Source organism: Artemia sp. Qi Xiang Cuo, chromosome 16, assembly GCF_049724085.1.
Source record: "Artemia sp. Qi Xiang Cuo chromosome 16, ASM4972408v1, whole genome shotgun sequence".
Taxonomy (NCBI): domain Eukaryota; kingdom Metazoa; phylum Arthropoda; class Branchiopoda; order Anostraca; family Artemiidae; genus Artemia; species Artemia sp. Qi Xiang Cuo.
Window position 1 is genome coordinate 26,898,318 of NC_142809.1, and position 23,764 is coordinate 26,922,081.

The 23,764-nt window shown below is 35.2% G+C and overlaps 2 protein-coding genes across 4 annotated transcripts in view; one reads left to right on the forward strand and one right to left on the reverse strand.

Annotated features, from left to right (window-relative positions):
- LTV1 (LTV1 ribosome biogenesis factor) overlaps positions 1–23,764 on the forward strand; it is a 151,245-nt gene that overhangs the window by 51,157 nt on the left and 76,324 nt on the right. The gene's annotated exons all lie outside the window — the stretch shown is intronic.
- The window catches only part of LOC148942729 (protein LTV1 homolog), a 52,091-nt gene that overhangs the window by 2,932 nt on the left and 25,395 nt on the right, over positions 1–23,764 (reverse strand). The window contains exons 5-8 of the mRNA XM_089102687.1: positions 16,268–16,478; positions 15,041–15,225; positions 11,441–11,597; positions 7,232–7,468 (exon numbers count right to left, since the gene is read on the reverse strand). Of these exons, the coding sequence (XP_088958813.1) occupies positions 7,232–7,468; positions 11,441–11,597; positions 15,041–15,225; positions 16,268–16,478 (790 nt within the window). The remainder of the gene's footprint in view (positions 1–7,231; positions 7,469–11,440; positions 11,598–15,040; positions 15,226–16,267; positions 16,479–23,764) is intronic.

The window sequence follows — 23,764 nt, forward strand, 5'->3', positions numbered from 1 at the left end:
GTGGAGGAGGATCGTGCGTAGCTGTGTTGGCCTCAGGCGGCTTAGGTGCTGCGGTGAGTTGTTAGTAGTAGTAGTAGTAGTTATGCAGTTTTTGGTAGAGGCGGGAGTAAAGTTTATAAAAGGAAGCGTCGATGGAAAATCAGCAAAAACTAAGCTAAAAATAGCTCTTTATGGAAATAGAAATGACAAAACCCAAAGTAAGAACAAATTTGGTAGAAAATTGTGTTTTTAGTTCACTTACTAAGACGTATGAGAAAATGGTATTGGCTTTTCTTAGGCTTCAGGGGGCGGATTCATGAGCAAAAAAGAGAAAAATAAAATCGGATTCCAATACCACTGATAATAAGGCTATTTAATTAAAGGCACAAAACAGCTTAAGAGAAGCTTTCATTTGAAAGTTTAGTTGTCTTTGGGGATAGACAATTTGCTAATGTTTCAATTTTTACGAATAAAAAGCATTGTCAAATTTCATTTATTAGTTTAGCTTATGTTTTTTCACAGTTTAACGAAGCAACACAGACAAAAATGCGAAACTGCCCTATAAATTTTACTGTTTAGAAATCAGTAACAGAACTCTTATACACCCTAGTTTGTTATATCAATCCTGCCAGTTCTCAATTAATAATAATATAATAAAGATAAACTGTCTTAGCATCATGCGTGTCCCATGCATGACAAAGCACGAGGGCCATTTTACAACCAAATACCGCGTTGGTTATAAGTAAATCATCATATCTACTAAGTTCTAGTAGAGAAAAACTTAAGAAATGATACCTTACCCACTAAAATGGGATACTTTGTTTTAAAGGTTTAAAACTCTACTACTTTTAATTGAAGGTCCTCCCATTCGACCATAATTCGTATTAACATATTAAGTCCATTTAATACCTTAATACATATATTAAGAATATTAATAACAATAATAGATTTAAATGGAACAATAGAAAAAATAGACGAAACTATCCAACATATTGGCGAGCGAAGTGGCTGTTAAAACGTTATTATCGGATCCACATAGAGTTGCTTGGTTGTCAAGTTAGGGTGGTTGAGATGACGGTAGTTGAGCTGTGTGTTCACCGCTGTTGTCTTTAATTTTTGTGTTTAACTAATTTTCAATATTTTTCAGTTTAAACAAAACCTCTCCTTTTAGAGCGTAGAAAAAAAGTTATGCTTCTGGAGTGTTTTCTCATTACCTTTTGTATAAATCAAAATATTTTTTATTAAACGCTCCGTGTCTTGGGACTAATTTCCTTGCAATGGCTAAAAAAAAATTCTTCAAAGATATTTTTAATTCAAATTGGTTCTAATTGGCTACTACAAAATATATCAGCAATAAGTTTAAAATGTTTTTCAACTAATTAAAATTAAAACAAGATCTAAAAACAAAATTTGTTTGATTATTATGCACAATTTTTAAACTGAGTACAAGAACACTTTCCTATCCCTACTAAACCCAAATAATTCAAATTTTGATCTTAATATGATTCCCTTAAGATGTTCTTAGGAAACGGGTCCATCCCAAGGATATAAGACTAAAAAAGTTACAGACTGAGCATTCCGAACGATTCTTTAAATCCGTCGATTCTTCATTCTTTTTTCGAATTGATGACGGAGTTTTCTGTCAAACTTCATATCTTTCTTTCTCTCAAGACATATGAGTAACAACGTAAAACAGAAAACATCTGAACAATGAAAACTTCTGTAATGTGTTTATTTTTGTGACGTGATCACGTCATCACACACTGCCATTTCCTACTACACAAAGTCATTAAGCACAAACTCAAACATAAAATGACAAAGGAACAGCTAAGCTCGGAATTTTTATGTTTATGAGGAAACCATGGGGAAATATACAAAAGGTAATACAGAACATAATATTCATAACATTTTTAGCATGAATTTATAGCTATTAGGGTTTTTCATCCTAATTGCGAAAGTCTAACTAAGACTTAATATATTTAGATTATACAGGACCAGTATAAAGATGCGAAGCCACATTTACCAGAAGTTTTATGTCTGTCGGGGATTGAGTTTAATCGGTCGGTTGGAATGTACTTTTCCTCGAAATACTATCATAGTTTAGCGATTTAACATATTTTTAGCCCACAATTGTGTATTGGCAGAGCTTGCTAAGGAAATATTGTACAAAGAGTATTGCTAGCGCACTCCCTTTCCGAGCAGTATAATCAATAGCCTTAATAAGAGCGGTTTTTATTTTTTTTTTTTTTTTCTTTTTTTCTTTTTTTTTTTGAAAATTAAGAGCGGTATTAATACGATTTTATTTTTCTTTTTTTTTGCTCACAAGTCCACCCCCTGTAAACTAAGAAAATCCAAAACAACTTTCTTGTATGTATTAGTAAGCGAATTAAAAACAAAATATTTTGTCAAAATTGTTCTCATTTTGATTTTACCGTTTCTATTTCCATAAAGGGCTGTCCTAGCCGAGTGGTTTGCATGCTAGACTTGAAGTTCCGTGTCCGTGAGGAAAAGGGTTCTAGTCCTGGTGATACCGGTTAGTTGGTTTGAATTGGGGTCAATTGTGTGACTCTGAAAGCTCAGTCAGAACCGACCCAGCTCTAATTGGGTACCTGTAGAAATCTAAGAAAGCAAACAGGAAGGTGTGCGAAAGCACAGGAAGGATTGCACTTCCTGGCTGAAGGGCCATGAAACGGAGATCAGCACAACCGGTAGGGACTGTAAAGTCCAGTACCATATTCTTTACCTTTGCCGTTTATTTCCGTACCCTATAACTATTTTAACAATGTTCATGTTTTAAAATTCATATTATTTCCTTTTATTTATCTCTATGCGTAATTTTTCTTGCAAGTCCCATTCTCTTTTTATTGAAGAGTCTCTTGATTCATCAAAATAAGTGCAAGCGTCTGAGTATGGCAAAGCGAGGCGAAAAATAACGAAAACATATTTGCTGTAAAGACCAGCATACATTGAAACAACTCATTACAGTTACATTATTCTTTAAAGAGTTCCTCTTAGCATCTATTTCTTGCATTCCCTTCTCTCTCTAGCCTTATTTCTATCCTGAGTGTCCAGATTCATAAAAAAAGATCACAAAGCTGGGTTCTAACGGGAGTGTAAGTTTGCTTCCAGAGACAGACTTAGGATTAGTTAATGATTTATATAACTTAAAAAAACTGATTAATCACTCAATATGCTCAAACCAGAGAGCTATGTGTCTCCCATGGAAAATTTTGTTAATCGATCTCATCATTTAGAAAATGGTCATAGGAACTTAGGAGAGAGCTTATTCTCTTGAAAACTGAAAGTTCTAGCGTCCTTTTCGAAGTTAAAATTGATAAGAGGGCAACCAGCCTCAATCTCGTGTCCTTTTTACTATCCGGCATCCCGTACCCCCCCCCCCCCCAACACCAGACCAAAATTAGGAATGACCATTTTCTCCGAAACCGTCAAAAAGTCTATTACGTTTGTCTGCAGGGATGACATGGTCCCCACAGTCCTAAGGGCGGTAAATTATACACATTAGCAACCGTTTAGAGCTAGGTTTTATAGTGGAAATAGGCGGGGGGGGGGAGCATTTTGACCTTGACTGTCCAATTGGCTCAAAACTTTCAGATATCGTTTCTGGTACAAAGGAAAAGAAGATTTTTTTAAGAAAGAGGGGTGGGGGGTATTAGCAAGTCCAGAAATATTGGCCAACAAACTTTCTGTCCCTGATCAATCTGAAACTAACAGACGTAAGAGGACGCGAATGTACGAAAAAAACATTTCTCGTGGTCAATGCTTCGACCCTCAAAAAGGGCTAACGTTTTTCCAGTTGGCTTTGGGGGCAAGGGCCCCATCAAATTGGGCTAAAAGAGTTTTTTTATTGGCTTGGAACTTGTATCTGAGATTCCTTAGGCCAAGGGACCCTATTCACGAAAAAATGAGAGAAAAAAAATATTTGTTCGTCTTAAAATTGGATCACTGGGCCAAGGGGAACCTAATGTAAACAAAACTTGTTGGTACAAATAAATATATTTTTCAGCGCAGATTCGGAAAGCTACATGTAAATTTTTCTAAAAGTTACAGGGAGGCAGAATCAATATAATATTAATAAAGAAAACAAATTTTTTAAGAAAATAGATTGTATATACTCGTGACATCCCAAAATAGGCGCAATATTCTCTGTGTCTCCTGTAGTCCAGCACCCGATATAGAATACTGTGTCTATAGTGAAATGCGGGTTGTTGTTGAAATATATTTTAAATTATGTTTGCTTAAATGAAAGCCACAAATTTCTCCATTGGTGAAAAAATAGTACAAGATTGAGCTGCGGTAATTTGAATTTAATTACAATGCAAAATGAAACCTATTCCTGACACCCAGTCCTAAGTCTTAACTACTAAAAGAAAAAAGTGATACAGTAAGCACTAGACAGGACCAAGAAAGCCTCAACTGAGATAAAAAATGAGGAAACAACCCTGGATGTATTAATTCGTGACCTCCATTTTTCTATAACTGCAAATTGTAACTCTTTTTTATAAATGACCTTGACATGTATTTATTTACCCCCCCCCCCGCCCCAAAAAAAGTTACAACAATACGAAACACAAGAAATTCCTTTAATAAAATGGTGGGTTAAGATACGTGTATATTCAAGGATGTCTACCTGTGGTAAGGACGACCTCCATAGAAAGCCAAAAACAATGCAGATTTTTAATTAGTATAAATATCATGCACCTCCTCATCCATCCCAAATTTTATAGTAGCAATATTATTAAAAATTTTTGCACATATATATGACTAATCGAACAGTTCAACTAAATATTGAAATTTTATCCAAAATTTGAATTACGATCCAGCAACTTGGTCCTTAAACAGAAGAACCGAAAGAACTTTACATACATTCTTACAATTAACCAATAATAAAACTAGCACAGTTAAAAAACGAACAAATACTGATTTAAAAAGTGTTATGTAGAAAATATTTTAAAGAACAGTAAAGAATCATTTTAAAACTGAAAACGAGCAGAATTGAAATCCTTTAGTAATTCAAATTTAAACGAACCGAAATTACTGTGAATGAATAGACCAGTGGTTCCCAACCATTTCTGGGTCATGTCCCCCTAGGAATTTCTAAAATTCTGGTGCTACCCTCGTGGTATTTAAATTTTGTTGTTCAAAATTTTATGTTCATTCACCTGAAAAAAGGTTAAAGGCCATTAACTTTGTTTTTTTTTCAGGTAGAACTCTCGGCATATTTTATACTATTGAAAAACATTGTCTGCATAAAATACCTTTTGCAAAATGCAAGACGTTTTGGCAATACCATCCTGCACCTTTTTTGCTTTTTAAATGCATACGAATGTGACGTCATTCATATGAATTTTTTTTTTCTTTTTTAAATAAAGACTAAAGTGTAGTCAGTCAAAGGGTTAACGTCCTCCCCACGACTCATAGAATATTGATGTGCCCCACCGGTGGGGCCTGCATCCCACATTGGGAATCACGGAAATTGACAAAATCCAAAACCAACAGAAATTAAACTGAATGATTACATCGAAATAAAAATAACAGAAACTGGTGTGGTTGAATAGATGAATCGTAAAAGGAACAGAAATTTAAATGAAGAACCAAGACAAACTTAGAGCTAAATTACCATGCTACCAGTCTTCTAATCCTCCTAAAGGCCAGAGCGTTATTTGGGCTTTATTGAAAAACAAATAGACAGTCTTATTTTATCGCTATAATATTGAAACAACTAAAATTGCTGAGACTTCCTGGAATTATATATTTAACAACCAATCTGGTTTCATTAGTCTGATATGCAGTAAATTTTTATCAATACTTTCTTCCTATTACACATTACTTCAAATATATATAAAGTGGTAAATAATTCAACGATTTGTTAATTCAAGATCACTTCAAGAAACTAAACAGACTGCTTCAAAAATAATCAATCTCCATTCTAAAATTTTTAATTAGGCATCAGTTTTCAATATGTTTGAATAAAATAAAATCAAAAGGAAATATTTTATTTTAAAAAATGTCCGTTTAAAATAGGGAAATTAAATTGGAATTCATAAATCTAACTATCCTAAGAAACAGTTTCTCCCTACTGTAATCTTTATTATTATTGTAACTTTTTTTTATGATGCTTTGACGAATAAAAGCCGCACTGTTCAAAACACATATCGTCTTCAGTAAAGCGCAAATGATAAAGCCTTATAAGGAGATTGACAAGGGGGGGGAGCACTCATACGCGGTAGCTCAAATTTGTAAAGCTTGATTAGCCCTGTGATATTATTCTGTTGTTGATGTTAGGACAAACCAAAACACATGAAAATGCAAATCGTTTCAATAAAACGCAAATAACCCTCTAGCCTTTAGCAGGATGGAGGATGTAGCACTATTCTTATTTGGATAATTTCTGTTCGTTTTAAGTCTAACTTGGTTACTTCTTCAAATTTCTGTTCGTTTTAGGCTTCATGTATTTATCCATACCAGTAATTTACAGATAAAGATATAATTAAATATCTTTATTTTGTTAAGTAAGCATTTTGGAGCTCTTGCTAAATATTTAGGCTTCAGAATACTCCGAACAAATGAATAAATACTAAGTCTCTCAGACATCTAGCGAGAATTCTCTTCTTTTTCGAACCGGAATGGGGCTGGATCAGATGCAATCTCAGAACAAAAAAGACCAAAATGCTTCGTCATTAAGTACAAAATAATAAGCTATTTATGAATTCTCATATCCTAACGTCAAATTTCTAAGCATGTGCCCAATTAGCAGTAGAAATTATATGAATTATCAAATAAAAAAACATTACCATGATGTTTTATTTCTTAAAGTTTGTTTGTTCTGAAAAGAGCAAGAAAAGATGGGTTTTAGCGCCAAGCGGTCCGAAATCCGATAAAAGAGAAAGAGACTGAGGGAGGGGACTCAAACCCTAAAACTATATGAAGATAATTTAAACGGGCGAGGCGAACCAAGTACTTGCGTTTCAACAAGGATTATAGTAAGGACTAAAGCAAAAACTAGAGAGTTCGCGGGAGCAATATGTCGTTTTAAAGTTCTACCTTAATTTTTTTAAGCATTTTAACGTCTTCCTGAATTATTTTCAAAAGCTATAAGAACCCTTATTAGATTCAGAACACGAATTATTTTGCAACTCTTGCATGTGTCAAGACAACAAAAAGGAAACGATTAAAATTGTAAGGACTAATAGAAGAACAGGTACACACTAAACGAAGAAGAAGAAGAACTTACGCGTCTATATTCTTTCAGCGCACTTTTTCTCGCTCGTCTTTCCTCGGGAGTTTCATTTTTCGCCCTTATTGACATTACAGACAGAGTCGAAAGAAGTGATTCAGAATCATCTTCAAAATCTTTCGTCCTCTTTTCTGCCTCATTAATCCGATCCAGTTTGTCCAAATTCGCCTTTGTCAGTCCAACTTTGCCAAGTGTATCTAAAGGTATCCCAGTCCGTCTTGAAATCTTGATTTTCTACGAGATCAAATGTGTCAGACATGATTGACTGATTAAAATCTCCACTATTACTACTACTACTGCTATTACTACAACTACTACTACTCCTGCTTCCAACAAGTCATTTTACCACTAGACTGCCTGACGTCAATATAGCTACATCTGAGGGGCTTAGAGCAAATATTTTACCTCGAATGATACAGAATAAAAATCCTTTTGTGATTACAGTTCACACAAAGTGACACAAATCTACCCTTCTACCAAAAATATGGCAAGAGGGGGGGAGGGGGATGCAAGGCATTGCAGGAGCCGTTGGCCCATTTTGTATCTCTAATCATAGAATTAAAAGTCCTTGCATACTTCTGATTCAAAGAGGGTGAAACACGTCTACATTTCTGCAAACAACGTGAGCACCAGGGTGGCGGAGGGTTTGATGTGGGAGGGATTGCTGACCTAAATCAAAGCTTCAATGCTAAAGATTGGAAATCATTGCAAGTTTCCAATTTAAACAAAGTGATACCTACCAACACTTCTGAAAACAAAATTGACAATGTGGGACAACTAAGTGCTACTTGGACCAGCTGGAACTGGACAAAATTGCCTTGTTTTGCATCAAGTCAGTCCTTGGTTTATATTAGTTCGTTTTTACATTAAGCCACGGAGATTCTGTACTTTGGGCTTAGCACGTTTGAAAATTTAGTAATGACATGGATCATTTTTGCAACCGAGTCATTCCATAGCTTGGACTTTGGTCACGACTGCACTGAGAAGACCTGACTTGCGTTCAAGTCAGGTCTTTTTGCTCCTTTTTGCCCCGAATTAACTTGTTTTTGTTGCAAATCAGGCCTTGGCTCGCTTTTTGCACAAAGTATACACTTGGCTCGTAATTACATTGCATCAGGATTTGGCTCGCTTTTACACTGATTCAGGGCTTAGCCTGTTTTCGCATTTTTTCGTCGAAAATCTGGAGGTTTGACTTGTATTTTTTTTTCTTTTTGCGCCAAGTCAAGAAGCAGCTGTTTTTAGTAACAAATCACACCGTAGCTCAATTTTATTTTTCCTACCTCATTTTTGCAGTGAGTCAAGGCTTAGATTATTTTTACACCCAGTCATTCCACAGCTTGGACTTAAGTTGTTTTTGTACTGACTCTAGACTTGGCTCTTGTTTAAAACAAGTAAAGAGCTAGTTTTTGTGACAAATCAGGCCTAGGCTTATTTCTAGCCGTCTTTTGCGCCGATTCAGTTTATTTTTACAATGAGTCAGGAATTATCTTATTTTTCTGATTCGAGTCCAGCTAAGATTTTTACTGCATCCAAACTTCCTTAATTCACCCGAAGTCGTGAGTTGGCCCATTTTTACATCAGTCATTCTGCAACTAGGACTCAGTGGCAGATCCAGGTGAGGGGCGAGAGGGGCGCCCCCCCCCCTAATGTAGTATAAAGTAGTGTAATTTACTTCATTAACGCAAATTCGCGTAAAATAAACTCGCACCTAACGCAAGCTTATCAGATCAACCTATTTTGCACCCCCCCCCTAAAAAAAAATCCAGGATCCGCCCCTGCTAGGACTCGGCTTGTTTCTGCACCGAGTCAGGACTTAACTCATGTTTGCACCGATTCAAAACTTAGCTGGTTTGCATCTCTAATCATACAGTTTTTACATGATTACAGTCTTAACAATGTAGAACAAACCTAGCCTTAGAATGCATATATGACACATTGGTAATTTGAATGATTTGGGGGTCATCTTCCTGGGATTGTGTGGGTTAATTTCAAACGAGGAACATTTTTAAACCATTCAAAATTTTGGGTGAAATAATTATCACAAAATTTCGACCCACTGCTATTAAGGACAATAAGGTTACACGAGGGAACAAAAAGGACCTGGAGAGAACGGTTTATCGTCCTGTACCTTAAGGACTTTTACAAAAGGGCCATTCTAAACAAAGTGGCCCGGAAAAAATAAAATAAATGAGAGACTCATCGCTAATTCCGAATCAACCCTACTGCGTTGACTCAGATACTATCTAGGTAATAATATTATCTATTTGGTTGATTTTCTAATTACCTAAAATCATTTCTTCTTCCCCATTTTAATTTAAGTAACTCAGTCGTTTTAACATTAATCTTCATATCTACTCTCTCTCACCGATTTTCGAAATTTGAATATTTCTCTTTCCCACTTTACGCTCAAACCCTTCCAAAACCCCAAAACCATTAAGCTGTACCTCCAGATGTAAAAAAAACCTTTGTCTCCTATATTATGAAAAAATAAACAAAATATCCAGCTAGTTTCCCTCTTTTATTGTTTGGTACAGGTACTGTCCATGTTTGGCATTTGTTCGCTTTTCCCTTCTAAATTTCTTTTGTATTTATACTTATTTTTCTTATTGAGTTTTACCTGTGTTTACTTTCTCATTTTATTTACGTCTTTTAGTTTTTATTGCTTTTTATTTGTCAGGTTTTGTGAGTCATTTTTATCACAGAAGTATTCACACGGATAGGGTAAATAATATACTTTATATAGTTACATATATAAAGTTACATATATATATATGTAACTATATAAATATATATAGTTACAAAACTACTTAAGCGGCTCGGGGGGGGGGGGGGCACACTTATAAGAAATTGAGAATATTTCGGCTCATTTGGCAGACCCTAGAGCGGAGTTATTAAAGCTTTAGGAAGTTCTGCAAGAATAAAAGCTTGGACTCAAACATGTGTACGAAGGAAGTGGCATGTAATGTTAGAATTGAGGTTTCGGGTAGGGTTTTGAAACTCGTGATAAATTTTAGAATTCTGGAGCAAGATGACCCCATTATAGTTTTGTGATCAGATGTGAGAAGATCTATTTACTGGTAACACTTGTCCGTAAATGTGAAAAAACGTCGCTGGTCAGACTTTCCGGTGAAATTTGAGATTTCGATTAAACAATCAACGAATGACCCACAAAACTTAGAAGTTCCTGAATCTGAGACAGGAATTTAGACAGCTTCTGTGTCTTACAATTCAAATATCATCTTTAGGCACGTTTTGAACTCATATATGATATCCACTTTGAGGGTTGCATTTTTTACTTCACACCAGACCTCAAGTTTCCACGGGGTGTTACCATTTCGAACAACCGTCACAAGCACTAAACGTCATTTCGTCGACAAGGAAAATCCGTCAGAACCACCGTCACAACGTCAACACGTCATAGCATCTAAAACAATTTTAGATGTCATGACGTGTCGATGTTCTGACGGTTAGTGGTTCTGACGGATTTTCGTTATGTAAAAAAATTTATAAGTTTATATAATAGTAATAAGTATATAATAGTTTAGAAACAAATTTTGGCTATATATTTGCACATCAGGGTGGTGGGGGTAAAGAATAGCATATATTAAATACGTAACCTAACCTAACCTAGGTACCTTTTCCACCCTAAACCCCAAAAAACTGAAGTTTTAAAATTTTAGATTTTATGAAAAAAAAGTGTTTAGATGTTATAAGGTGTCGATGTTATGGACCTGTCGACGTTCCGACGGTTAGTGGTTCTGACGGATTTTCGTTATGAAATTTTTTTTAGATGTTATGACGGATTTTGTCAATGTTATGACTGTCAACATTCTGATGGGTAGCAATTGTGACTGTCGATGAACTGACGTGTTGATGTTGAGACAGTTGGTGGTTCTGACGGATTTTGTCGATGTCCTGACGTTAGTGCTCCTGACGGTTAGATGTTACGACGCCTTCCTGTTTCCATGTATCCCGACTAACAAAGTTTTTCAACGTTTGTAATTTGGCCCGCACAAAAAAATAATGATAAAAAAAAATACAGCAACAATTCCTAGCTATGGATAGGATGGTGAACAAAGACCCCAAGGTTGGTGGTAAGGACAGAATATTTATGTTAATATACACAAGGATATATTTTTTTCTTTACCAAACATTAAGCTCAAGTAGACGATAGGTTCCATTTAAAACGAAAACGTTAAATTTTACCTTTGGCTTATTTGAGGGAATATCAATCATAGTTGGCATATATTCAGATCTAGGGGTTTGAGTCAGTATGTAAACACAGTCAAATCGTTCATCTTCATCCGATGATGTAGCATAGGGATCCCAATCATCTTCTTCGTCAGAATTGGTGTCCTGAGCTCTAAATTATAAGAACAAAACATCGTAAATACCAAAGCAAGAATAAAAACCTCGTAAATATGACACTTTGGCCGTTTGAAGAATGAAAACAATCTTAGAAAGTATCTCTAGTCCCCTACAATTTTTTTTTTATATTCTAAAATGCTGTTTCCATTACCCAAAGCATCTTACTCTACAGAAAACTAACTATAATAGGGATAGATCATAAACTTTTTATGTGCCTTTGACAGCCTATAAACGAGACTCAAATTTATCTATTCGGAAATAAGTTTGAATTCGCTTAAGCCCTTTCTCCTATTTTTCATATTAAAACAAAGCAAAAAGTCCAATGAGTAAACGAACAATTCTAACTGTACGTATAGCATAGCTTACCTTTGCTGCAAAATCCAGCTCTTTGGTAGGAAGAAAAGAACCAGATAAGTAATCCAGAAAAGTGCATTAAAGGAGATTTTCTTGGGGTGTTGGGGGGGGGGGACGACGAAAAATCCCTATCTGAGGCTGCAATTCTTTATTTTTCCATATTAGGAGGTCCTTAAGACCTATCTTGTGAGGAGCCCCAACTATTATTTTAAAGAGCCTTGAGTTAGAGATACAGAATATTAATTGAGCCTTTAAGAGGCTATCTTGACAAGTCCCTGATATTTTTCGGGTAGCAGGGTCACACCACTTGATCAGCTCTTACCTTTATAGTCATAATCATATTCCTGAAAAATAGATATTAACACTAATATAATAGGGCCAAATCAATAAGCACATGTAAGAAAAAAAAACAAGTAAAATTTTTTTTGCCATATGATGGATTAATTAAAACCAAAACAAATATTTCGCCTTCTTCGCCGGATGTTTTGTGAGCTTGGTTTGACTGGATACTTAAATGTATTACTATACAATCTGATTTGTCCCACAAAAACAATAAATCTGACCTGTAATTGTTGCCCCTCAGAAGAGCCACCAATACCAAACAAAACTTATTATTAACACATTTAATGAGCGACCCTCATTAAATGTGTTATTAACACATTTAAGATTATTGTCATTAATAACATTGCACAAGATGGCTCGAAGTTGGAAATGAGAGTAAACCCTTCTAAATCGATGATAATGCCAATTTGTTTTCCTAAATACCCACCCCATTCCCTTAATCTTATCCCTCCTGAAATTTCTCTATCCGTCTTTTAATTACTTGGAGTCCTAAATTCTTCAAATTTAAAGTAGGGTATCCATGTTAAAAATATTATCCCTAAAGCTAATGCATCTCTCTCCCTCATTTAGCTTCTAAATAAACTAGGCATCCCCCTTTCCCATTCTTACTTTTTTCACCCTTATCTAGATTTGCTTTTCCAGTTTGACAATTCCAAGGAAGATTCATATACAACTGTCCAAAAAAGAGCCCCGCGAATAATTTTCAAAGAAATTCTCTTCTGAAAAAGCTAGGTTAGAAACTCTTGAGTAAAGGGGAGATATGCTGTGACTCTTTAAAAAAATGCAACGACAAACCCTTACAGGGAACCCGTTTTTTGCGAAAAGACACTGCCCACCCAGATTCCGCCCTCCTCAGGTGGTTTCGTAGCTTGTTTCTGCCTTGTCTCCCGTTTGCTGCCGTACCTTCAGACATAAAAAAAATTCCCCCCACATTACGGACAAAAGCAACAACACATCTCACTAGTTTCCCTCTTCTTTTTAATTGGTACATACGCTGCCCATGTTTGGTAATTGTTCCCTGTTTTATCCCTTCCTTTTTTGATGTCCCTTTTAATTTTTTTATGTTTCTACTTTTTTTTCGTTTTACTCAATATTACTTGTTTTTTATCACTTGAACATGTTATGATCAATCTTAGTTTAAATAATAGCTAATGAATGAATTTTTCACTCTGACAATTTTAATTTTGGCATTCTTTTAGTTTTAGTTGCTTTTTTTGTTAGTCCTTTTTTTATTTATTGAATCCGAAATTTGAAAACGGTCCGAGTGATAGAAATGTTTCTAAAACAAAAATCTAATCTTATCTCACAGCTAAAAATATTGAACAAAATTACCTAGGCGACAATAAATACATCTTAACTTATTGGCTGCTGAACAGCTACTGATCAAAATTTCTGAAACATAGCACATCCCATATAAACCGCCACTGGCTTTTATTAGATGAAATTTAATAATATAATACAACATATAATATGATATTTAACAGAATGACAGAAGCTCAAAATAAGAATTTCTGTTCTTAAAGTTCTCTTTCTTATTACAGCAAAATATCTAGTTTCTGTTTGGCCATATTGGCAAACTTTATTATACGTACTTAAAGTAAGAAGATCATAGTAAACAAAGCTTAATTTTAAGCGTCATGTAGTTTCCTTAAATAGTACAGGACATTTAATCAGTTTTTAGTCTTAATTACGTTATGCAAAAATTTTTTCAGCCAATCGTATGAACAATATCTACCGTTTTTTTCTATCAAATGGACAGCTTGATTTTTCCAAGATTGCAGCAAACTTCACACAAGCTTCATTCCATCTATAATATTAATATACATAATAACAAAATATATTTGGTATCTTAATGAAAATCAAGGCTTTCCGGTTCTTAAGTTCTCCAAGTCGGTTATCTATATTTATTAGTTGGCCAGAAACAGAAAAAATAGAAAAAAGTAGACTGAATCCTGAATGTAATTAAAAATTCACCCCTTTCTCCGCAAGATTGGCTAGGTTTATGTTAAAATTAGTAAATCTATTTCATGGTAAGAGAGATTATATTCATTTTTGTTTTTATTGATTGAATAATTGATTGATAGTCGAAGGACTGCAACCGCCCTTTATCAGGCACTCTGTTGCCTTCCCTTGACGGTTGTTGTAAGTGATGTTTATTTATATGTAGTTTTTAAATACAATAGCCAGTCAGTCATTAATATGATTCGCAGACAAAGCAAAACCGGTACTTGTTAATTAAACGAAACACACCCAAGAAGTGAAGTTAGGTTAATCCTAATGAAATATATAGTCTTCATATAACCTTTAGTTTATATAATAATATAATCTGGGCTATATATCTGCACATTAGGGGGGGGGGGAGTGTAAAGTATTTGGACAGCACTCCTAACCTAACCAACAACACCCACCCCTAATGTGCAAATAAATAGCCTAAATTATACAAGTCCAATGCATCACTTGTCTTTGTGGCTATGAAACCAGTTTTCTGAGATCTAACCTAAGCGTAATTCTCGAGTGTCATTCGTTTAATTAACAAGTAGTGGAAAAACTTACTCTATAATAAGTATGTCATCCTTATAAGGAGTTCCCATATTATCACTTAAGAGGTGTTTTAAGTACGTTATGTACTTATGGAGGCGTTATGTACTTAATGTACTTAAAGAGGTGTAATGTAGTGTTTAGATACAACAGTCAGTCAGTCAGTCCTTAATATGATTCACGGACAGAAAGAAAAAGACTTACTCTATAATAAGTACGTCATCCTTTTGAGGAGTTACTATATTATCACTAATGAGGCGCTCTTCTTCAATTTTCTGTTCAAATTCCTTGGCGAGATCAATTAACCGGTCGTCTGATAAGTTCAGATATCCATCAATTTCTTCAGTATCAAGCGCCCCGACTTCGGTATCATCATACTGCTCATAAATCTAGAACACACAATAAAGTCTACTAAATACTCACTAGAGCAGTGCAGTGCTATTAAGGCTAAAGTATGCACAGGTAAAAGGATTGGGGGGGGCGGGGGGTTAGAGTAGTTGCATTGCCCTTGAAGAGTATCACACAGTTTTAAATATTGATAAACTTTAAGATTTCGAAAATTTTGACCCTCCAAAATTTTCAAAATTTTGAGGGTCTTCAAGATTGAAAATCCTCCCCCTCCCATTTCTATCAGTCAAAGATCGTTTTTTAAGTCCTCGTCCCCCTCTCCCAAAACAGGTTTCCGGGCATAGCCACGAAATAACAAATGAAGTAATTTTAATCACTTTTAAACTTATTGACAACAAGCTTGCCAAATCAATTATTAACGGAACAAAATATGCTACTTAAGAACAAATGTGATGTATTGTGTGACCGTTCAAAATGAAAAGAACACATAAAAACGGTAATTATAAAAATAACTCCTACAATAATCAAAACTCTTAATTTTATTCCGCCATTCAATCATTCTCCAGAATCAGCGAATCTCTTGTTACCCTATTAGATGCGTTAGAGATTGTTCAAGATGCATCGATTTTCCAAGCTAGATGCATCAAAAGCGCACGCGTGTTTCCATCAGCAGAAAAGCTAATCGTGAGAATTCGTCTCTTTTCCGTGTGAGTTGTAGGTTAATATTATTGCCCGCAAGAAGTAAAGAAAATTTATTATATATATATATATATATATATATATATATATATATATATATATATATATATATATATATATATATATATATATATATATATATATATATAAAGCAGTATATTAATGACAGAAATATAAAGCACTATAGTAGTAGTCTATAGGCTAAAAACAACATTAATGGCTGTAGTGTTTTGTTTGTATTATCTAGATGGCACTGATAAATATTTCCCCCTTAAACCACCTTGAGTTTTAAAACCACAATTTATTCAATTCAAACTATGAAAAGCCATCTTATTTGTAAACCAGATAATGTTGGACCAGGGGAGAAAGATACCAAAATTATACCTTTTCAAATCTATCATCAAGCAAAGTGAGCATGCCATTTCTTCTTAGAACACTACTTGTCATGGAATAGCTTGTAAACCGACTTCTAGTTTCTTCATCTTTGAACGGATCGTGTTCATCATCAAAAGAAAAGCAACCACTTCCTGCATGCTCACTGTCACAAATGGTTCCTTCATCACTATTTTGATCTTCCCATTCATCATCGTTGCTACTATAATTAAATATATAAAAAAATCAGGTGATCAAAAATCAATGAAAAACGATTTTTTTGGTATTCGATTTAACTTTCTTCAAGTGGGGCTAATTTGAAAAGTTTCACTTTAAGAAGATTCTCCTCAACCCTCCCCTTGCTATGCAGGTATGCACAGAACATATAAACATAATATTGCATTTTATACTTAAAACGCTCCTGTAATAAGAAGAACGTTTCCATTCCACAGCATCCATATCGCAGAGTTAGTCCAACAATACTCTTCAAAACGAAAGGAAGACTAGGAGGTAAATCCCCCCCCCCCGAAAATGAACGAAAGGAAGTTGGAAAATTTGTGCCAAAGTCAACATTTTTTAGTTTTCAGGCCCTCTTTGGGCCACTTTGGGCCTCTCTTCTGACGTTTAAAAAAGAGCACTATAGCCTTCAATTTCGGTTCAAAAATGTTCTCTCTTTCTATTCTGCAGCCACTGGTTCAACACAATCGCTCCTAGGGAAACAAACAAAAGAACAAATAAATCTTGCATTTTGTAGACAACTGCTGCTGCAAGTTCTCTAGCATGCTAAACTTGATGGTGTTATTTTCATCAAGATCGTACAGCTTTTTGGGGAATTAATTAAAAAAAACTTTTTCCACAAAATAAGTTTTTCAAAGAAAAGTAAAGAACTCCATTAAACAAAAAATGGGCAAAAATAAAATCTAATAATCTACCAAGGGTGAAACTACCACAAATCAGCATCGATAAATAAATGAAACCCAAAACGAACAGAAATTACAATAAATAACCGAGTCAAACTCAAAACGAGCAGAAATTAACATAAGTTGGGCGCAAAACCCCTATGCCTTCCCAAGGCCAGAACATAATTTGCACTTTACTGAAAAATTTAAATTTTTTACTTTTATAAATTTAATAAATCAAGTAATATTAACGTTTTGATTACAAAATATCAGTATATGTATATTAAACTGACAATGCACATTCATTTGTATTGTTCAGTAAAGTGCAAATTATGTTCTGGCCTTGAGAAGGCATAGGGGTTCATTTTGAGTTCCATTTATTTATCGATGCTGATTTGTGGTAGTTTCACGCTAGGTAAATTATTTTGTTATATTTTTGCTCATTTATTGCTTAATGGAGTTCTTTACTTTTCTTTGAAAATTTGTTTTGTGGAAAAATGTTTTTTTTTATTAATTTCTGTTCGTTTTATATTGACATAGTTTTTTCAGGGAAAAAGAAAATAACACTTTAAATCTTTTCGTTTTTTAAGACTTCATAGTTTAGCCTGCTATTTGTATGATGGAGAAAAAGTTTCAGCAATTTTTAACACCATACACCCTTTTAAAAATCTAGACACAGATAACAGTGTTTAATTTAATTTCATACCTCCTCAAGTTGACCTGAAATGGAAAACTTGATACCATTCACAAAAAAATCTGTTTACTTTCTTTGATAGCTTGGATACACTAACGCTATTTTGATTTGGTTAAATTTCAAGAGCAGAAGTAGCCCCGAAAGTTTGAACATAATACCCCCAGTCGTTCTTGGGATACTGCTGAGATGCCTTAGAAACCGCTGAGATGCTGAGATACTGCTGAAGATGACCAGCGTCCAGGAAGCGACTTGTTAAGTTTCTACCTCATGAATAGGTAGAATATCTTGTAAATAAAAATTGGATTTGAGGACTAAAATCTATTCTATAAATCATATACAACAACTTTCTATATAAACCTTATATGCCCCCAGGGCATAACTTACAACCCTTGCACTGAGGGCTCTGAGGGGATTATCATCCTAAAAGACCTAATTTCCAGAACTTTCAACTACGTTAAACAAAATGGATATCTAAAAATTTTGAATGGATGTGTTTAGGAAAATGGTGGGCGTGAGAGGAGCGTTAGTCGCTATCCAATCACTTTCTATTATTAAGAAAGGCACAAGCCCTTTGAATTTCCCATCGAATGAGCCCTTTTGAAGTTTCTACGACAACACTTTCAATTAAAATTTTATGTGCCCCCGGGGCATAACTTAAAACCCTTGCACTGAGGGCTCTGGGGGGGTTTTCATCTTAAAAGACAAAATTTCCTCCTCAAAAAATATATTTTCTATGTGGAAATCAACTACGCTGAACAAAATGGGTATCTCAAAATTTTTATTGGATGTATTTGGGGGAATGATGGGCGTGGGGGGGGGGTAGTTGCCATTTTATCACTTTCGACTATTAAAAAGGGCACTAGCCCTTTGAATTTCCAATCGAATGAGCCTGTTTTGAAGTTTCTACGACAACACCTTCTATAAAGCCTTATATGCCCCCAGGGCATAACTTAGAACCCTTGCACTGAAGGCTCTGGGGGAGTGTCCTCATAAAAAACATATTTTCTATCTGGAAATCAACTACGCTAACAAAATGGCTATCTCAAAATTTTGATTGGATGTGTTTGGAGAAATGATGGGCGTTTGGGGGGGGGGGAGGGCTAGTTACCCTCCAATCACTTTTGACTATTAAAAAGGGCACTAGCCCTTTGAATTTCTAATCCAATGAGCCTTTTTTGAAGTAACGCCTTCTATAAAAACCTTATATGCCCCCAGGGCATAACTTAAAACTCTTGCCCTGAGGGTTGTGGGGGAGTGTCCTCCTCAAAAACATATTCTCTATCTGGAAATCATTTGATGAATCACTGAGTTTCAAAGATCATTCTGGAAGGCCTATTTAAATTCAAAAGGCAGATGACTAATGACTTCCTCCTTCTCAAGCAGCGTTCTCCCGATGTTGAAAGGTACGCTTTATTGACGTGTAAGGGGATATATCCATAAGATTACTATACCTCTATATAAGTAGTAAATTAGCTATGAATATTGGCACTATTAAAAAACCCTAGCACATGTTTCCTCGTAATATACTGAGAATGTTGTATTTCTCTATAGTAGCCTACATGTTGTTGTTTCTCTTGGTCATACCACTTTTGTATGTCACCTTAACTCTTCTTTGGGTTATGCAGAATACGGGCGTTGTTACAGGTGATAGACTTAATTTATCACTAGGGTATCACTACCATGAACTTCATATGCTAGCTTATTAGGAAATTCGTAAATTTTGCAATGCTTTATTTATGTATAATCGTCATAAATAATTATACCCTGTTTTTATTTTTTTATTTTTTTTTTTTGCTTTTCAACCGTTCATCATCTCTTCATGATCATGAAACTCGAAATTTCTCATTTGATACGCATACCATTGGTTATAACTACTCGATTAAAATTTAGTATTTGGTATGTTGGGCCTTTAATTCTGGAAGATTTACCAAATGAGTTAAGATTTGTTGTTTCCTAACGGGATTCTTTAAATTGTTGAAACTGCATTGTTTTGAAGTTTTTGAATCGGGTGTGTTGTTCTCAGCTCGTCCCCTGAGAGGGGTTTTGTCGTAACTACGGTTTTCAAAATTCCTAGAAAAACGACTTTAAAAATTTCACCTTTGCTGGAACTTACACGGTACAACCGATTTTCTTCGCAAATACATCAAAAAAAAGAGAAAAAATAACAAGGAAGGTCTCCCCAATATGAGATGGAAAAGGTAAAGTTTTCATTGTCGAAACTTGAAATGAAATACAGATACGACAATACGCCCTTAACGAAATGGGAGTAAACTTAGATACGATAAAATGGTGTGGGTTGCCTGTTCTTTTCACCATGAAGATACAACAAACGAGTTCTGATGCAGCAATACTATTTGAAAAAGTATAAAAATTACAGTATTAAAAATCAGTGGAATCCTCATCTGGACAGGGATCTCTCGTAGACGGAGAGGCTTCCAAACGTTCAGCATCCCCCCTGGCCTTGTAGTACTGTTTAATCTTGGTTTCAAAATACTCCTTCTCTTGGTTGGGGATGACCTTCAAGAGATACTTGACATCTTTGATTTTCGCCTCAGGTAGATCAATCTTTTTGCCACAAAGTTTGGGCAAAACAAGACGTTCAACAACACGGGCAGCCGAAGTGTTGGGACACTTTTTAACCGAAGTACATTCTTGTGATATAGTAGCCATTTGCAAGTCTCCAAAGAAGGAGGTTTTGAACCAAACTCTCTTAGCGTTATCCTGACGGAACTGAAGTTGTTTTACCTTTGAATACGGTACCAACGAGTACTTGTACAGCTTTGCTGGCTTTTGAAAGTCAAAGAACTTTGACTGGGTCATTTGCAGGACATTAAAAGGATGTATCTTTCTTACTTTCAGTAACTTCCTCACCAGATCTAGTGGGGATAACAAATCAAGATGTTTTATCCCCCGCTCAATAGTGCTATGTACAGCATCAACCTCCTGTATACTCGAATGACCTGGTTCATAATACTTTATAACCACTTGTTCTAAGCGCGGAAATTTTCTTAGAACATCTTGGATGGCGAAGCTTATAATTGAGTTTCGGTTCTGGGACACGCAGGAGTCTGACCAAGTAATTAACTGGCAGATATCAGGGTAAGTATCAAGGACTTTTTCCAGTATGGCCACTAGTCCACTAGCTATTTCGTTTGCTCCACGTCCAGCCTCAAACTCGGACCAAATGCAACAGTATACCTCATTGATTTTCTCTCCAGTCCTTCTCTGTAATGAAAGAATTGCCGTGAGGTTGAATGTAGTTATCTTCCTTTTATAGAAAAAGAAGAAACATTACCCCGGGGCAACGGAAAAACATTCTCCAGAGCAAAACAAAGTAGGGGAATAGATAGGTTGGACCTGTCCACGTCGGGAAAATTTCTATCCACTCTATCGGGAAAATTTTGATTGGATGTGTTTGGGAAAATGGTGGGCGTGAGAGGAGCGTTAGTCGCTATCCAATCACTTTCAACTATTAAAAAAGGCACTAGCCCTTTCAATTTCCAATTGAATGAGCCCTTTTGAAGTTTCTACGACAACACTTTCAATAGAAACTTTATGTGCCCCCGGGGCATAACTTACAACCCTTGCACTGAGGGCTCTGAGTGGGTTATCATCCCAAAAGACAAAATGTCCTCCTCAAAAAATATATTTTCTACGTGGAAATCAACTACGCTGAACAAAATGGCTATCTCAAAATTTTTATTGGATGTATTTGGGGGAATGACGGGCGTGGGGGGGGGTAGTTGCCATTTTATCACTTTCGACTATTAAAAAGGGCACTAGCCCTTTGAATTTCCAATCGAATGAGCCTGTTTTGAAGTTTCTACGACAACACCTTCTATAAAAGCCTTATATGCCCCCAGGGCATAACTTAGAACCCTTGCACTGAAGGCTCTGGGGGAGTGTCCTCATAAAAAACATATTTTCTATCTGGAAATCAACTACGCTAACAAAATGGCTATCTCAAAATTTTGATTGGATGTGTTTGGAGAAATGATGGGCGTTTGGGGGGGGGGGAGGGCTAGTTACCCTCCAATCCCTTTTGACTATTAAAAATGGCACTAGCCCTTTGAATTTCTAATCCAATGAGCCTTTTTTGAAGTTTCTACTGCAACGCCTTCTATAAATACCTTATATACCCCCAGGGCATAACTTAAAACTCTTGCCCTGAGGGTTGTGGGGGAGTGTCCACCTCAAAAACATATTCTCTATCTGGAAATCATCTACGCTGAACAAAATAGCTATCTCAAAATTTTGATTGGATGTGTTTGGGAGAATGATGGGCGTGGGGGGGGGGGGGGCTGGTTGCTCTCCAATCACTTTCGAATATTAAAAAGGGCACTGGCTCTTTAAATTTACAATCGAATGAGCATTTTTTGAAGTTTCTACGACAACTCCTTCTATAAAAACCTTATATGCCCCCAGGGCATAACTTAGAACCCTTGCCCTGAGGGTTGTGGGGGAGTGTCCTCCTCAAAAACACATTTTCTATTATATGGAAATTAACTACGCTGAACAAAATGGCTATCTCAAAATTTTGATTGGATGTGTTTGGAGGAATGATGGGCGTGGGGGGGGGCGGGGCTAGTTGCTCACCAATCACTTTCGACCATTAAAAAGGGTACTAGGCCTTTGAATTTCCAATCGAATGAGCCTTTTTTGAAGTTTCTACGACAGCTCCTTCTATAAAAACTTTATATGCCCCCAGGGCATAACTTAAACCCTTTGTCCTGAGGATTGTGGGGGAGTGTCCTCCTCAAAAACAAATTTTCTATCTGGAAATCAACTACGCTGAACAAAATGTCTATCTCAAAATTTTTATTGGATGTGTTTGGGGGAATGATTGGCGTGGGGGGGGGCTAGTTGCCCTCCAATCACTTTCGACTATTAAGAAGGGAACTAGCCACTCCAATTTCCAATCGAAAGAGCCCTTTTCGAAGTTTCTACGACAACTCCTTCGATACGAAGTGCCCGGGTATGGAGAACCAAAAAAACAAAAAAAAAAACACATTGTGCCCACATCGTTCTTTACTTAGGCAGCGCTAGCGTACTGCCTATGATTTCTCTCATTTTCATAAATTTACTAAACTTTACGTATGCTGGTAAAGAGATTCTTTTGACAAATCATGAAAACAAAAACAAGGACAAATTATTCAAAAGCAAATTATGAAAATTTGGTTATGCTAGTAATTTTTTATGGATAATTTTAAACTTAATGCATTCTACGTAATAGGAATCACCATAGAAATCAGATTATTTTGAAAAATTATGAAAAAACAAAGAGATATGAAAAGCATATATATATATATATATATATATATATATATATATATATATATATATATATATATATATATATATATATATATATATATATATATATATATATATATATATATATATATATATATATATATATATATATATATATATATATATATATATATATATATATATATATATATATATATATATATGTATATTAGAAATCCATTTTTAGAAATTTCAGATACTATAGATAATATGGAGCATTCTTCTTTGACAATTCGCTTTCACAAACTCTTTGACATATTTTTCAACAATGTATATTTGAAAGATATTTTGATATGTCAGATAATAAGTATTTGACAGTTAAAGATTGCTTCAGAATAAAGTCATCTTACTCCAACACATAAAAATCATTCATATGAGAAAAAATTAATTCCAATACTCATAGTTTCGGTTATTTTATTGTCAGGTTAGAAAAAACTGTTCAGCACTAACTGAAACTGCAGATGTTTTGGGGCAAAAAATTCTGACAAAATTATAAATGAACAAACACGAGTATTTTAAATACGAGTTACAAAGGGAGAAGAATATAACTTATAAAGAAAGAGAGAATAATAAACCTCAAGGAAAATAGTAATAAACAACAAG